General features: G+C 45.5%; 1 protein-coding gene across 2 annotated transcripts in view; it reads left to right on the top strand.

Moving 5' to 3' along the window:
• LOC142582001 (uncharacterized) overlaps nucleotides 1–17370 on the top strand; it is a 47788-nt gene that overhangs the window by 11063 nt on the left and 19355 nt on the right. Inside the window, exons 4-5 of one of the 2 annotated variants that reach the window (XM_075691434.1) lie at nucleotides 12173–12319; nucleotides 16412–16494. In XM_075691434.1, the coding sequence (XP_075547549.1) occupies nucleotides 12173–12319; nucleotides 16412–16494 (230 nt within the window). The remainder of the gene's footprint in view (nucleotides 1–12172; nucleotides 12320–16411; nucleotides 16495–17370) is intronic. The other variant, XM_075691435.1, reaches the window with a different exon arrangement.

Consider the following 17370-nt stretch of genomic DNA (forward strand, 5'->3'; position numbering starts at 1 on the left):
CCAATTAGGAACAAATAAGCATTAGTAAATGCCACGCCTAACAACATGCGACACACTTATGTTCTTTAGCGACTGGAGAGTCCAGGTGTCAGGCGAAGTTGTAACTTAGGGTAGAGAGTGTAAGCCTGAGTTGGGTAAAACCAGGTGAATATCGTCATAGAAGTGTGATGTGGCGAGCAAATGCTTGATGTTCCCGCGCAGCATTAGTTCCTAATAAACGGACGGATGGACGGACGGACGGACGGATAGATAGACAGATAGATAGATAGATAGATAGATAGATAGATAGATAGATAGATAGATAGATAGATAGATAGATAGATAGATAGATAGATAGATAGATAACAGGGTTCGAAACCACCATCGAACCAACTTGGGTCACTGAGTGGGTCGGAATGCGTACATACGTGCCATTCTTCAACGTACCTGTTTCACTTAGACATGGATCAGTGTATATGCGGCACTGGGTACGCACTGGAGTTCCAAGAAGATCTCATGTCGATTTGCAACACTTGGTATGCGCCACTCAGTCTGCGCTTACAGTCAGTAAACCTCTTGAATGCCAACTTGGATCACAGGGTGTCTTCCAGTAGGTGTGTGCCTCACTTCAATCAGCGCATTTGACGTCAACTTGCGTAATTTGATATGTTCCACTAGGAATGTGGTGCTCCGAAATAACTAAAAATGTGCCTTAAATTTCCTTGACGCTGACTGGAATCAAAGCAGTGCCACAATGGTTCTTCGAGAACCGCAACCAGACGCATTAATAGGCTACCGCACAAATGCATTGGGCAGGTGCCGCTTTTCAACGAACGCCTTTCATACCAACGCCTTAGCGAGCTGCGCCATGGATGCACTTGGTATGTGCTGCTCTTCAACAAACCTCTCACCAACTTGGGTTGCTGAGTGTGTGTCAGTGAATGTGGAACAAGCGAGGGAACAATGCCCAGTGTTCGGACGCACCGGTGCGCCTCGCTTTTCTTGGACTCCGCGGCAGTGGTACTAAATGGCCCATCGGGCCCAGAAAGAAGGGAGAGATAGGTGCCCAGTTGCTATATGACGCGTTCCTCAGGAGCCATGCCTTTTGGAGGCCACGTGCTGGCTTCGGGGTGGCGGCGCTGTATGGCGTCTCAGGGAAACGCGGAAGAGGAGTCCCACTGCACCACATGCTTTATATAAGAGTCATTTCTACGGTGACTTTACCTTGTACCGCTCTATTGATTAAACGCTAAAGCATTACCGTCGACAGTCATTGCGAGACGGGTTGCGAGGCATTTTTTTTCCTTCGTCCATATAAACTCATCTTTCCCATTTATGTGTTTCGTGTTTTACTTGCATGGCATATGCCAGGCCCTGCCTACAATTATGTCTTACCATTTGGCGTAATCATATCAGCCTTATTTATTACCTTTCGGTCTCTGTCAAGTATGATAATGAAAGAAGTCGAGCTCTTGTTCTTACTGACAATGCATTATATTAGGGAAGTCAGCATTCACATCAGCAATGCCAGCAGGTGCAGTGAGCCAGCATCAGGTTCAGGTGGTTTGACAGAGCACGCGCTCTCACTCAGCAATTCAGTCGTCGTAGACTATTCTTCGTTATTCTACAGATGTAGTGCCTCTTGTAGGACTCTCTGTAGGACGTGACAATATGGCGGAGGCGAGAGGTAGTCACAGTCGATGTTGGAAGTATACACAAGTACGTCCCTGGTAACAGGAATGTCAGCGCCCTACTAGTGACCATACCTGTTCACCGGGCCAGCTGAAGATTCGAGCATTGCTCCCTGAGCATGGACTTCTTCCCAAGGCAACGTGGCCTGCTCCACAAAACAATATGGAATGCACAACCTCGACTTATTAGATGTTGCAGAACCAACGAGTGGTGAACGCGTGTCATGGTTCCACCTCCGAGGGGTGGAAGACTAGGTGACTCAGTATGAACGCATCGCTGCGTTCGATGACTTGAATGACAAGACACATCTAAAGAACGCGCACTCCACCGTGGAGGACGGCGTTCGCACCTGGTACGACAAGGGAGAACTGTCTCCTTCATGGAGCGAATATATATATATATATATATATATATATATATATATATATATATATATATATATATACATATACATATATATATATATATATATATATATATATATATATATATATATATATATATATATATATATATATATATATATATATATGTATATATATATAGAGAGAGAGAGAGAGAGAGAGAGAGAGAGAGAGAGAGAGAGAACTTTAATGAGAACCAGCAGTTTAGTCGGCTGGGCCTATACCTCCCACGATGGGACGTCGAGGTTTTGCCTCTTCTTCGCTTCGTAGGCCTGCTGGGTCGGCCAGAGTTGGTCGTCGAGATGGGAGCTGCGCCGTCGTGGAGCGAATAGGTAGAATTTATTTACAGGAAAGACAGATATGTCCACCTGAGCTAGTGACTCAGCTTCAGATTCAAGTGGTTTGAGACAGCATGCTCTTTCGCTCGGTAATTTCAGCCATCGTAGAATATTCTCCGCTTTTCTGACAATGCACGATGCAGTGGCAGTGCAGTGGCTTACGCTGAGCCCTCCAGGGGAAAGTTCAAGACAACGTCCTTCGGGGGTGAGGCCGCTGACAATCGACATTAATATGGCCTCCGATTTGTGCGAGCACAGACGAGGAACGATTCGACGGTGACAGCAAATGAACTCTGCATCCGACCGTTTTAGATATGCCAGCGGTGCTCGAAAGTCGTCGACAGTTAGTTGGTTATTCGAAATAGGGGCTTACTACTCTATCGGTAGTAGTAAACAAGCGAAAAACTTGAAGAAAGCCCTGTCGTTACCTGCGGGAAAATACAGAAACTATATCTGTCGTGAAGAAAGCGATTGGACCACTCAGATGCGTGTTCAACGACCGAACGAAAGCGTCACTACGTACCTTGAAGACACAGCGCAGCAGTTTCATCGAGCTTACACTAACATGGCACAACATAACCTAAAGCACATCATGTGAAGTTAACGAGGAGCAATTTGTTGACCTCGTTTGATGTACGTCAAATGACTGTGGTTGAGTTTTCGACCGAAGTCACGACAATGGAACAAGTGCTCCTGCAGCAGACGGCTGTGCACGAATGGCAAGTCAGTGCCGCTTCTACAACGCTTCTATATGCATCCCATTGAATCATGAGAGCGCGAAGACCTACGACGGTTTTGCCACCTGCCTGGGGCTACTGTTGGGCCTATCTCCAGCCTTATCAGGAATGAAGTAGAGCAAGGTCTGTAATTTCTGCTTTCTAGCGACAACACCAGCCTGTGCCGACTGAGATCCGCCATGCATTATGCGCGGAAGGTGTGCGATGTTCTTTTCCTGCTTCACCACTCTTCGTACTCGCCACGTCTCCCGCCATGCGTCTGCCATTGCAACCGATCCAGCAAGTGGACCATCAGCGCCCACCACAGAGGAAAGCGTACGTCTGGCGTACACCAGGCAGGTGGCCCCTGTGCTATCATTGTGGTGGAACCGGACATGTATACGGAAACTGCTCGTGCCCAAGCCTTCGCAAGCAGGATTCTAGCTATCAGTTCGCCAAGGCCTAAATTTGGCGAGAGCCATAGCGATAGAAGAGTACCAATCCAGCAGCGCATGCTAAAGCCCCTCTGGCGACCGTCACGGTCGCCGTACTAATGCTGGTCTTCGCCAATTCCCGGAGCTGTCCCATGGCAGCGCAAGGGCTTACGCTAAGCCTTTGGCGGGAATATCCAAGACAGCCACCTTCGGGGGTGAGGCCGTTGACAATCGACGTTAGTATGGCGTCCGATCTGTGTGAGCACAGACGAGAAACGATTCGACGACGACAGCAAATGAAATCTGGAGCCAGCTGTCTTTAGATATGCCAGTGGGGCTCGACATCCTTGAGGTTATTCGGTTGTTCGAAATAGTGGCTGTCTACTCGATCATCAGTAGTAAACTAGCGAAGAAGTTGAAGGAAGTTCTTTGCCTTCGCACGAAACAAAAATTTTTACTGCCGGCACGGCTTGTAGTCCGCCCCGTCGGCATGTGTACAATCAAAGTCTGCATTCGGGAATGTACATTTCTCACCAGCGGCGTTTTACTTCACAAATTTGAACGAGTGTTTATCCAGGAAGCCGACTTTCTGCGGAAATTCAGTGCCATTATAGACCTCAAGAGCGGACCATCAGCTCCACAGAGAGAGCAGCAGATAGTGTCGACGACTGCCATCATAACGCGCTTTGCTTTTCTGTTTGCAGCATAACGTTGCCACCGTGGACGGGCATCCTCGTCGAGGTCACGTGTGACATTCCACATGAAAATCAAGCAGTCACATAGGAAACTTCTTGCTTTTGCTGACACAAGATATCTGCTCTTCCCGCAGCCTCGCAACGCTTCCTGATACACGTTCTGTGCTTTTTGTGCTGAATTTCAGTGTTCAGGTACCTTTTTGTTCGCACAGCTATCACCTTCACCGACCCCATAGCAGACGTTCTTGAATGATTTGCGTCTGCAGCAAGCGACATCGGGCACCAGTCAACAAAAATTAACACTACCTCGTCCCTCAGCAACGTCGACATTATTTCGAGCTTGTTGGACCTACAACGGACAGCGCTGCACGAATTGCTGCTTTATTTGAAGGACTACCTCTCGTCGTCATCTAAGGTACGTCAGAAAAGCATGACCAAACACCGAATGTGTAATGACGCCTCGGCCATAAAAGAACACACTTGACAAGTTCCGGCCAAATAACTTTTCGTCACACAAGCACAAGTCAAAGAGGCTTAGGGATAATCTTATACATCATTCCAGTAATCCCTGGTCGCTGCTGGTCGTCTTCGTAAAGAAAGAAGATCAAACGTCAGTCTTTAGTTTGCATATAGAGAGCCTAATATCGTCAGAAAAACTACATTTATTTATTGCCCCATATAGATGATTATCTCGGCAGACTGCGACCAGTCAAGTATTTTTCGTTTATACATTGAACTTGTGTTCGGCACCAGCTACATTCCAAAGAATGGCGAACGCTCTTCTTGCTGGTCTGAAATGGCACGCTAGTCTAGTTTATGTGAATGAAGATGTCGTAGTTTTGGCGATTTTGATGAACATATGTAGCATCTGCTGATTGTGCTGGAAGTGCTTGGTTCTTTTAACCTCCCGCAAAAAGCAGCGAAGTGCCACGTTGGGGACGAAGAGCGCGGGTTTCTCGGCCTCCTGATTGCGGACGGTGTTCGGCTTACCACGACATCTGCACACACTACCGATTAGACCGCTTAACTTTTCCGCCACTCATGGGCAAATCCCCGCGTAGGTGTGAAGTTCTGTGGTGACAGCTGCAGACTCGCACCTTTCCGTCCCCTTACCTCCTCCACCGCATTCATCCCGCCATTTACCTTTCTCCCTCTTGTAAATTCTGTATCTCTCACGGAGCAGACTTAAACCACATCAAGTGGGGGTGCCCTAAGCACCCCCTTCCCCCTTTCCTCAAGCAATTAATATCTAGTGAGGAGCAGTGGGAGGCTGCCTTGCGCAGCTCCAGGCCCGATCTTCAGGAGGCCATCCTGGAGTGGGCTGAGAGGATAAAGGAGGCCTACTTCAAGTAGTTCCTCCTCCCACCCTCTATTCCATTGCCCCCTTCCCTTTAAAGAGGGATAATTAAGTTTTTAATCATCATCATCATCGGCGTCAGCATGACAAGGCTGCTGCCGTAGCCTCATTTCTTATTCGCTGTTCCAATTTTAATGGGCTTTTCTTTTACAGCGAAGCTGTATATCGCTGGGGTTCCCTGCATTCTTGTCCTCCGTGAATAAAAATTATCATCAATAGTGGCTCATACCGCCGTTAGCATTCATGCTCCCGTAAGCAAGCGAAAAATGCAATGGCTCATAGCCCCGTACGGCAGAGGCTACAAGCGTTCAACAAAGTGAAGCGAACAGTATTTAAATTCATTCTATTCCCGCATACAACTTACAGAACAGCATGTTAAAAACTGTCATCTTGGCTCATAACCTGTGAGCAATGGCGCATTCACCCGTAAACGGACGGACGGACGGACGGACGGACGGACGGACGGACGGACGGACGGACGGACGGACGGACGGACGGACGGACAGACAGACAGACGGAACTTTATTGATGGTCCTGAGAGGCTCTGATACCCCCTTTTTAGGGACTTGATCGGTCTTCTCTCACGTCGGAACGGGAAGGCCAAGCATCACCGCCGCATCGTACGCTCTCTGGACAGCCTATACTTGACGTGAAAGCTTGGAGCCCCGCAGCGCAGAGATCCCCGCTTCGCCGGTAGAGCTATGTGGACCTCACTTTAACGCAAGCAAGAAATGCAACGATTCTTAGTCCCGTATGGTTCATGGCTGCTCACTTTAGGTGAATTAGCTGCGATGTCACTAGGCGTGCTGTCTTTGTCAGCGATTTTAATGTAGATGTGTCGGCGTCGAAAAAGGAGCGCTTTACGTATTCCGTATAGTAGACGCGTACCTTGCGATGCCACACCAATCCGGCCCAACCGGCCACCCAGCAGCGTATCTGCGTTGAGTTCACTTTATCAAAGAATGTGATTGCAGTTGAGAGTAAAGTAAGAACCACCGATCAAGACAATGAATGAGCGTGCGTATTGTTGGTCATGATGAACTCCCATCAAAACAAGAAATGAGTTCGCATCGTTGTTCAAAACCTATATATATATATATATATATATATATATATATATATATATATATATATATATATATATATATATATATATATATATATATGTATCACCTCCATCTCGCGCGATACACAGCTTCGCATTTTAACCAAATTCACACAGTGAAATGGCTCATAATTCTTAGGTCTCATTTTCCTTTGTGAATAGTGATAACGCGTTGTCATGCTGTTACAATAAGCTGCACATTTACTAGTTCGTTCAATTGTTTTGCAAATGTAATTATTGCAAATCTGTTGTCCAGGCGGTATAAACCTCTACACATTTACAAGGACTCGCTTTAGTTTGCACGCAAGGTAAAAATCGTGTTTTTTTATGTTTTTTATGCATGGGTACGTTCCACCGTTGCCTACTCACCTAACAAGCAGTGTGCCCAGAGTGACTACGGAACTACGTATATGACAAAGAAATGTAAAAAAGCTATCGTATTTGAATGTGAGAAGAAAGCAGTGCACGTCTTTCTGGGGCTATGCGCATTACTAACGCCACGTCATTGCCAGCTGCTCTCGGATCGCCGACAGTGCGACTCATCTCATACACGAAGCTGCGCCATTAGCCTGTATACTATTGAGCTGGACGCGGCTTTCACCGAGCTGCGCGGCAACGCCTGCAGACACCACCAGCATTTGCTCACTTCGACGATGACTCTGACAACGATGTTCAGATAACTACAGCAGGGGCGTAAGCCTCTGTGCCGCCCCCGTCTGACACTAAAGGGGCACCGAGCGAGCTATGGCTTACGCAAGCCGTGCTGTCTCACGCGCCGAAGTCAATTATACTCTGTCTCAGAGAAGAATGCCTCGCGGTTGTGCAGACCAGCATGAAATTTAGGCCTCACTTCTTCGGTTACTCCTTCAAATTGAGGTCCGACCATCGTTATTTGTGCTGGTTGGCCGATTTACAAGACCCATCCGGGCAATTGGAACGCCAGACCTTTCGCGTACTGGAAATTATTCTTGCCATCACGTAGAAATCCGGTCACAAACGCGAAGTTGCCGAGTATTTGTAAGTCGCAGCCATTCAAATTGGCAATGGCGGACGCGGAGAATGACGCCGATTTCATGGAGGCACTCACGGCAGCGGAACTGGTAGCACAGCAGTGCGAGGATCCCGATGCCTGCCTAATTATAGAGAATGGCAATGGGTGTACCGCATTTGCAGATAAATAGCGCGGCCGCTAACTTCATGCGAGGATCCAGTCTGGTCTGTGAGAAATGCAAAAAAAGAAAGACTAAGTATAACATTATTGTAAAGTGAAGTATTGCCGCAATGAAACAAGAAACATCGAATCAAAGCGTGTGCCCGCAAGGCTTTATTGATCGTTACTGCGAACTGCCGCTACAACATATAACGCAAGGATGAGTGCTGATGTGTATTTGCCGACCGGAACGGCGTCGTCCTCCGTGACACTCACTAAGGTGACTGGACGAATAACACTGCAGAAATGGCCGCGACACACTCGCGGCCCGGCAAAGCCTTTCACGGATTGGCTGGTGCTGCGCCGCGTGACTTCGAAGATCGCTGGAGTTACACGCCTGAAAACCCAAGCTGATAATCCTGGTCAAGATTGTGATTAATGCGCTGGCACCACATTGATGTGGCCCCGTGAGCCTTGGAAGATAGAAAAAAAATATGACAGCCCGAAATGCAGTGGCAGCTGCTAACTCGCCGATCTTGCGCGAGGCAAAGGGGCAGCAGGCACGGAGGGCATGGGGAGCACACGAAATTATATTAACATTCGCGTTATACTCGCGCCATGAACCAGAATATAATGCAACGCGCAGTCTCAGGACAGAAGTTTCGAAAGATAACTGAGGCTATAGTTGTGCGCATATTGCAGCGTCTTAGCCCCAGTGTTATTCCTAATTTTTTTAAACGACCTACCTGCTGACATTTCTAACATTAGACTTTTTGCCGATGACTGCGTGCTAGGTCAGGAAATTAACTCTGTCATCGACCATATAGCTTTAAATAACGCCATAGCAGCTGTAGCGAAGTGGTGTGAACATTGGCAGATGACTATTAACGTTGACAAATCTGCTCTATTATCTGTAAGAAGGAAGAAACACAGGTCACTCTTTCACTCTTTCAGCACACACTAAACAGCATTCCTCTTGCTTCGGTCGGTGAATACAAATACTTAGGAATATTACTAACCTCTGACCTTAGATGGGATGCTCACGTTAACAAAGTCACGGCAACCGCACTAAAACGGTTGTTTTTTATTAATAGACGCCTCAGACTAGCACCATTTGATATAAAGCTACTAGTATACAAAACATTTGTCAGACCGGTACTAGAGTATGCAAATGTCGTTTGGTTTCCTTTCACTAACAATCTGATTAAAAAACTTGAAGGTGTTCAAAGAAAGGCGCTCAGGTACATTTTTAACAAGCATAGGCTAACATACTCGCCGACAGAACTACTCAAACAAGCCGGGATGCTAACTCTTCAAAACAGAGCAGAACTAGCACGCCTCAAAACCATTTACCAACTCGTAAACAACCAATTAAATTTGGATACCTCACGATACATAACGAAATCTCAAACGAGGAAAACACGCCATAACTCCTCCGACACACTAAACGAGTATTCATTCCGTACTGACACTTTCAGGTATTCTTTTTTTCCACAGGCTATACGCGATTGGAACGTTTTGGACGTTAGCTCTGTTAATAGTTCATCACTAACGGCCGTTATCACACTTGTTGAAAACGATCTGCTTACTCAGTAATTATTTTTGCTTATTATCAGTATCACTTTGTTACTACCTTTGTTTTCTGCATTTTGTGGCACAATTATTCTGTCCATCCCAAATCCTGCAGCATGAACCTCATTATATATTTTTTACTCCTGCTGATGTATAAGCTTATTCTATGTATTAATGTGTATTTCTAAACCGTTTTATATTGTCGTGTTGGTATGTGAATGTACTTTTTGAATGCCCTCTGTGTTACAATCCCTGACGGGATTGACAGTATTGCATCAACAAAAAGATATGGTATGTCCGCCATGCGTCGGCCGCTTAATTGCAGTATCTCGTCGTTCTACCTACGAATCGGCGCCCTATAAAGAAAAACTTGAACGGAAACAAGAACTCTTACTTTGTGATCAAAACTAATGATATGCGCGACGACATTTCATTTGCCTTCTACGAAGAGCCCATGTCTGGTCTCTTAGCCACTTTCACCAACTCTCGCCAGCACTCGACAGGGATATTACTGTGCCAAGCTTCCTGCATACCTTAAGGGCTGCGTAAAAAGCTGCCGTTAACGTCAACGCCGGAAATGACCGTCCTAGAAGTCCGCAAGTTTACGGTAACCCATCACACCCCTTTGTGCACCATTCGAGGAAAGCGGCATGGCCTCATTTTCAGTTATCATCTGCCGGGGACAAGTGGATCGCAGCCGCCGCAGATGACGTAGGGCGCTGCGCCGACACCAGTGCTCTGCAAAATGCTACGGCTTCCGATGCTGCGCAGTTCTTTCTTTTACACCGAAGGTGTCTATGGTTATAATTTGGAAAGAAATGTGTCCCCAAGATGTTCACAAAAACAAATCACCCTGTGGGCCAATCCTGGCGATAGTGAAGAAAGGGTCCGCGTTCAATGGCACATACGCCTATTGGCTCGGTGCATGTCGAAACGTCAGTGTATATGTATAAAGGAAAAAAAAGGAAGCAAAGGCAGAAAGAAAGAAAGTAGCAAGTAAGAAAATCAAATAAAAAAATGAAAATTACGAAAAATAAAAGTTTTGAATGAATAAAAATAAAAAAATAAAGAAGAAGACGAAAGAAACGAGGAAGTTATGATGTTGACAAAAACAATGCGCCGGAGCAATGTTGCCCAAACGACACTCTATGACGATGCGTGCCGAGAGGTCAGTGCATATGTATGAACAAAAGTAAACGGTAACAAATAGACATAATAAAATCAAATAAAACGAGTGAAAAAATTACAATAAATATATAAAAATGACGATACAAACAAGAAAGCTATGTGTTTGTGCCTTTATTCAACCAATATAGCATAACGCCCTATGGAACTTAATATAGCTATTGAGGAATACAACTTCCCTGGTTTTCCATCTTTACATTGTGGATGAGCTCTGAATTTTTATAGACGAGATCTTGCTTCGACATGGCGGCCCGTCGTACGCCATTAGCCTACCGACAGATGAGCAGTGTTCATGACCACCTGTCCGAAGACGTGTACAAGCTGAGCTGCACGAGCCACTTCAAGACGACTGCATACGATCCACCGACTAACGGAATGGCGGAACGATTGGACAGAACCATTGCTTACGTGCTATTCGGGCATGCATATGTGCCGCATGAGACGTGGCTTCAGATTCTTCTATACATTACATTCGCTTGCAACACTGCCATACAGCAAACAACAAGCTTTTAACCGTTTTGTCATGTCCACCGGTGGGAAGTCTAGAACCATTCAGGATGCTATGCTTCCACATGATGACAGGACTTCATTCACATACCTAATGCTAACTTATTGAATAAGCGGAGGAAGTCCGCCGACTTGCACGTTTGCACACCACGCAACAGTACATGCACGCCCCTGCAGCGTCCGCCGAGGACAAGTTCAATACTACCTGGGCGTTCAAGTTTTGTCGTGGAATCCTATCCACCGAAGTTTTGCCAGAAAGTTTCCTCAGTCGCGGCTTTCGACCATACAAAGGGTTGCGTCACTGTTGTGGCGTGAACTACAAAATTATTCCTGATGGTGCCATGTCGCTCATGCTTTGAAAGCATTACTCGGAGAGCGCGCATGTTATTCTGCTGAAGAAGTTGCTAGCGCGGTAATGCCGCTTGAGAGATTATGAGAATTAGTTTTCCCTCTAGGTACACTTCTGAGACACTCAACGTTGTCCGCTACATCCTGTGCGCGCTGGGTGCGTTCGTCCAGTTGGTTCTGTCTGTCCTATATTCACTTTCGCAAACATCGGCACACTGTCTGCCTTTCTTTAGCTGAGAACAACGCCATCAGTTGTCTCTAAAAACGCGCACTTTCACTTGGCGATTTGAATCATCGTAGACTAGCACTCGCTTTTCTGCCGATGCAGCGCCTTTTGTAGTAGCTGTTGTAGCAGGGATACGTAACAATAGAAATTACCGAGAATATGTGACGAATTTCATCAATTTTTACTTGAGCATTTACCAAGTATAGATCATTTCCTGTCAAACAAGAGTTAAAGAGGAAAACGTTAGCTTCCCTTTCGCAGCAATTTTGACAAAACCGAGTTGTAAGTCAATAATGGTCGATCATTCAGTGCGGAAGGAAAGTACTCAAGATTCTTCAAACGAACGAACCGTGCGTTCGTTCGAATACTGCTTGGAATTCCTGCATGATGTTATGCCTCTTGTGAATAGACAACCGTGTTTCTGCCGAGGTATGATCTCTCTGATATCTTGATTACACACGCAGTTCTACTGGGATGATAAGAAGTTTTTGAAAGATCCTGTCCGGAGATTCAGCTCCTTGCAGAGGCTAACCATCAATGCCGATGCGCTGACCGTCTACGAGGCGCATTTTACAGAATTGAAACGAAGGCGTGCATATGTCTTCTCCGGAGTAAGTTGTTTTCGGCCCTTGTATGGCATGCTGATCGTCAGGAAGCGTATTCGAGGAAGAGATTCTGAAAAAATTTAAGCTAAACTAATGTTTTGCCAATAATTTGTGTGTCATGGAAACGGCGTGCACGCTAGACTCGGTTATTGCCTAGATTGAGCTTTGAAAGGTTCAGATGAATGTCCCAAAGTTGGTGTGACATTCGAAAATAAAATGGGCTAAATAAATGCGACTCCCTCTATATGTTGCAACTTTGTCTTGACAGTGCCGAATAAGGCGCTGCCAGCGGCGTGGTATCAGAAGCTACCTTAGGGAATTTTCACAACCTTGAGGGGCCAGTGCAGTGAAGCGATGATGTTGGCGAGATTAAGATCTGATTCGATTTTCTATCACGCGTTTCCTCCCTCGCGATGAGGTCACGATGTTTTGTTGGAGGTAAATGTTTCAGTTTGCCTAGCGCTTTGTGGCTGTTCGCAAAAATGAAAAAAAATAGCAAATGCAGATATAATGCAGAAGCTTTAGTTTATGTAAGAGCGAAGACAAAGTAGGGTGGTTTATTAAATGATTGTGGCTTAGCTCGATCTCTTCAGGGCGTTGCTTCCTCTTGATCATTTTAGTAAAAGTAAAGTTAAAAACAGGCTAAATTTTCACTGTTACCCCACAGTGAGCGAGCGCAGTCATTTGAGAAAAACGCGCAGAGAAGAAATATTAAGGTAGTAGCCTTCAGTCAAAATGCCGATGTTGGACTAAATGAGTTCAGAAATCACTAATTTCACTCCTTTCACATTTACTGGCATGTCCAATGGCACCATTTTCTAGCACTCCTGTTATCGCGCTTCCTAGATCCTTGAAAGTGTGTAAAGAAATGTGGCACGCTTTCGAAATCAATACGGACTTGCGCAAAGGGCGAGCGCTTGCGACATGGCCATTGTTGGCCTGTATCGCTCTGCCGTAGGTCAAGCGCGCTCCTTCTGAATCGAATAATTCATGGCAGCCTAACTCGTTAACTAAATGCTAAATAAATAGTTCTCACTCTTAAAGCAATGAAATAGTTTGGTATGACGAAAAGTTGCTGTCGTTAACCGCATTTAATTATTGTAACGAGCATATAAAATTTTCTAGGCAGACAGTTTTATCGACAAGCTTAGAGACATTGGTGACAAATTTAGCGAAACCTTAGTGCCTTCTGCTATTCAGTTTAGCAACATTCTCGATAAAACTATGTGAACATTCCTCGACGCCTTGGTGCACAGGACTGTGAAGTCCCGCTCGATGGTGTCACGCAATGTAAGCGGCGCCATGAATGACATGAAGCCGTTCACGTACAGGGGCTTAAACCATTCTGTGCATGCCAACGGAGTCTGAAAAATATATTTCGAAATTGCTTTGTTCTTCCCCTCGTCATTTTATTTTTTTATTGCGACAGAAATTATAGGGCCACTCCAGGGGCATTTTTGCTGATGGCATTGCCGTGATGTTCCGTTTAAAGTCAAGTGACGACCGCACCAACACCGCGCGCCGCATGCTATATGTGCGAATGAAAGCAAGCGAGAGGCGCCAACGATAGCTGCTCCACCTGGCGCGCGCAAAGCAGGAAAGCGGAGAGCAAACGCGCAGTCTCGCGTATTAAGGCCGTGGAAGGAGGCGTGGCGGCGTTGTGCTCCGGCAGCCACTGCGAATTTCGCGGCCAGGCGTGTGGGGGAACTGACGATTGTGGCGCCATCTCGCGCACGGAAGGGAGGAAAGCAGGGACGCTGCGCGGGAGAGAAGGGGAGGCGGCTTCGACTGTGCCAGGAAGTGCTTACTTTGCGCGGTGGCGCGTGCCGTATCTTGAAAGGGCCTTCGCACGGCTCGTACCTGGGTAGGCTCACTTTGCGTTGAAGCGATAGAGAGCAGGAAGGTTACTTCTCTCGCTGCTGCTGCAGCGCTCGCTAACGCCAGCATTTTGACAACAAGTGTTCGCGGTCATTTATTGTGATTTGTTCATGTTTGCTTGTGCGCGCTGACACCATGCCTGTGAATTCACTCAGTAAGCTAATGTTTCTAAGTGTATACTGCCGGTGAAGCTGGTATCATTACTTTGTATATTTGTTTACCAATTTGCCATCACAAGCGATGCTTCGCATTGCGAGCGAAACTGCGTCTTTTCTGCTTTCATGTTTTTTTTAGTAAGGGTTAGGGTGATGGTTGTTCAGAAGAGGGAATTGACACGAGTACATGTCTCTTTCCAATGACCATTTTACGCTTGTAACACGGTTGCTAAGTTATCACTAACCCCAAAGTGCGCCGGCATGTCTAATCAGATCGCACGCTTGAAGCGTAGAGTGGCACACGTTTTCGTATAAATGGGAGTACCATCGATTATTCTGGAAAGCACAATGAGTCACGTGTAAATGGCCTACCCTCTTAACCCGGAAATCATTGTTTGATGACCGACGCGTGGGCTCGCCGCTATCGTTGTGCTTGAATGTCACCTATTTCACCCTGTTCGTACCAAAAATAACTACTCCCGTATTCTCAAACGATACTCTACTCGACGCCCTTCCTGCGTTCCACCGTCCTGCAATGCGCAGCGCTGCCCATCGGCTGAAACAAAGGCTGCGCTTCCCAACATTTCTCCTTGGGTGTGATTGAAGTGCAGTGACCACTTCTCTCGAGGGCTGGCGCTGCCATGCACTTTCTGAAGTCGAGGTGCAGTATTGAGTTGCGAAACGATCTAGACTCAATTGGGCCAGAGTTGGGTTCTTCATCGTTATTACAGCGCGACAGCATAGCCAATGCTCCCAACTAATAGGAAATTACGTTATCATTTAAAAGGCGGTATACGTTTGTGATACCTTAGTCATATCATGTCGTGTAAACCGCTTCACTGCTACACACGTAGTGGGCGAACCTCATCTTTGATTCAACGCATGAAGCAAAATGCTAATTGCTGAAACAAGCGCGGAAACTAGCTTTAGTACAGTTAGTTCTAGAGTTAATTGATTACCATACAACCTGGAACGTATATAGTACAACAAGGTAATTTGTTGTTGTTATTCCAAGAACTAAACTTTGAAGTTTGGATTAGGAAACATAAGCAGCTGAGGCTTCTATTTCGCCAATTCTTAGTGCCTAGTCCTACAACATTGTTTTATAATATTGAGGTAAATACACCGCTTAGCAACTTCAAAACAGCGAATGAATGAAACAAAACTGAATCCCTTCTTTCTTTAGTAGGACATTCTTGCTGCCTAGTTGGATCATACTTCAAAGAAGGTTAAAACAGCGCGAAAGAACGAGAAAAAGTGGAAGAAAGGAACACACGCGTATTATTTCCCCTTGTCCGCAATTTTAACGTTATTTAACCTTTTTTCTTTCCCTCTACAACGTAAAGAGGTTAAAGTTACGCCATTGCTTAGGACAGCCAACTTTAACATGACCCATTTTGAGAGTTTTTCTTTAGAGCGCAGTGGTTGTAAACGCCGATTTTGAGGTTAGTGCATTAGCTTGAGCAAATCTCCTGAGAATACTAAAAAATGTACTTCCGCTAACATCGAGTGTATTGACACTACTTGTTGGGTTCAGTGATTTCATACAATTGGTGAATATTGTAGAAATAAAACAATAGAACAACCAAAAAGTTACTCTTGTACGGGTTCTCTTTCCTGACCATGTGACTTCTCGTACTCTGGTGATGGTAATGTTTTTTAACAAATGTCAGAAAACCGTTTGTCATGGTCTTTCTGAAGGAGGATGCATGAAAAGACGTTTTTATTGTGGTAGTTTGCCAAAGACTAAGCCTACAACAACGGTTTGTATACCGCGTGTGTGTAAACATGTTTTAACGTTTAAGATAAATGTTGAAGCATAACTGACGTTTCTTTTTTTTTCATAGTTGCCTCTTGTAGTAACATCGGCCAAGTTTATGGAGAAAGCAAAGCGAGAGAAAGCTAAAAAAAATTTTAAACTATCAACAATGAAATATCTTCTCTGAGCATTTGTTTCAAGTGCACTAAAACGCACTAGCAAAGCAACTGTGATCGGTCACAATACCGGAGGCTCCGAAAACACAGGTTCTTCACATTTTGAATTAATAATTGTCATCTCTTACAGAGCGGATTGGAAGTGCCAAGCATGCCAGTGTTGTACCCGGGCACTTATGTCTGCTTCAGCGGAACAGCACTCCAGAATAACCGGTATGTAGGCTTTACGTCAAGCAAGCTTACTTGTCACCTTCTTTAACGGCTTTTCCTAAATGTGCAAGTTCGTGGTTTATGGTCTTGAGGGAATCAATCTTTCGTAGCTGTCACTTCAGGCTACGCAAAAAGGCGTTCGATTTGATGGACACTTTCATTCCGCCTTCTCTAAATCAAACCAGCATGTCCGCATTGTTACTGATCGCACAGCTTATATGAGGCCTAAATTCATAACTCGCGAAGTGGTCTTTTTCCTGCTTCTGAAAGAAAACCAACATGCGGCAATACTCCGAATACATTTTACTCCACTGTGCCGAATCACCTTCCCGTTTTCTTGCTATAATTTGTCGCTCTTCATTTGCACATGGTGTAGTCCGTGCAGACCGGCGGTTCACTCAGGCAGTTCTCATTCTTTAAAGAAAAAAAGGCGAACCTGCATTGTTACCTAACTATCATCAAATATCTTAGAAGTGCAGATTGTGCAAACTATTCGAGCACATCATTTTCTAATTGCAAGACAAATTTCCTAGAAAAAACTGAAAATTCCCTCCTGATCGCAACGCAGCTTTCGAAGGGGGCTATCGACTACAACTCTTTGGCGGTTGACTCAATCACCTCAATTAATGATAAAGATTGCCAGATAATCGTAATAGTCAATGACGTTAGAAAAGCTTTCGACAGGTTCTCTTATTCTTCTTGGACGGTAATACTTAACTGTCTACATCTTCCATCGAGTCAAATGAAATGTATATCTGATTATTTGAGCAAGCCAAAACAATTTGTCACCACTGAAAGGCATTACTCTTGTAGTGAAGAGGACGACGAAGAAAACGCCCTTGTGTTGGCTCTGCACGCGATCTGCGTCCGTGTACTGCC

Source organism: Dermacentor variabilis, chromosome 5 (genome assembly GCF_050947875.1).
Source record: "Dermacentor variabilis isolate Ectoservices chromosome 5, ASM5094787v1, whole genome shotgun sequence".
In the NCBI taxonomy this organism is placed as follows: Eukaryota; Metazoa; Arthropoda; class Arachnida; order Ixodida; family Ixodidae; genus Dermacentor; species Dermacentor variabilis.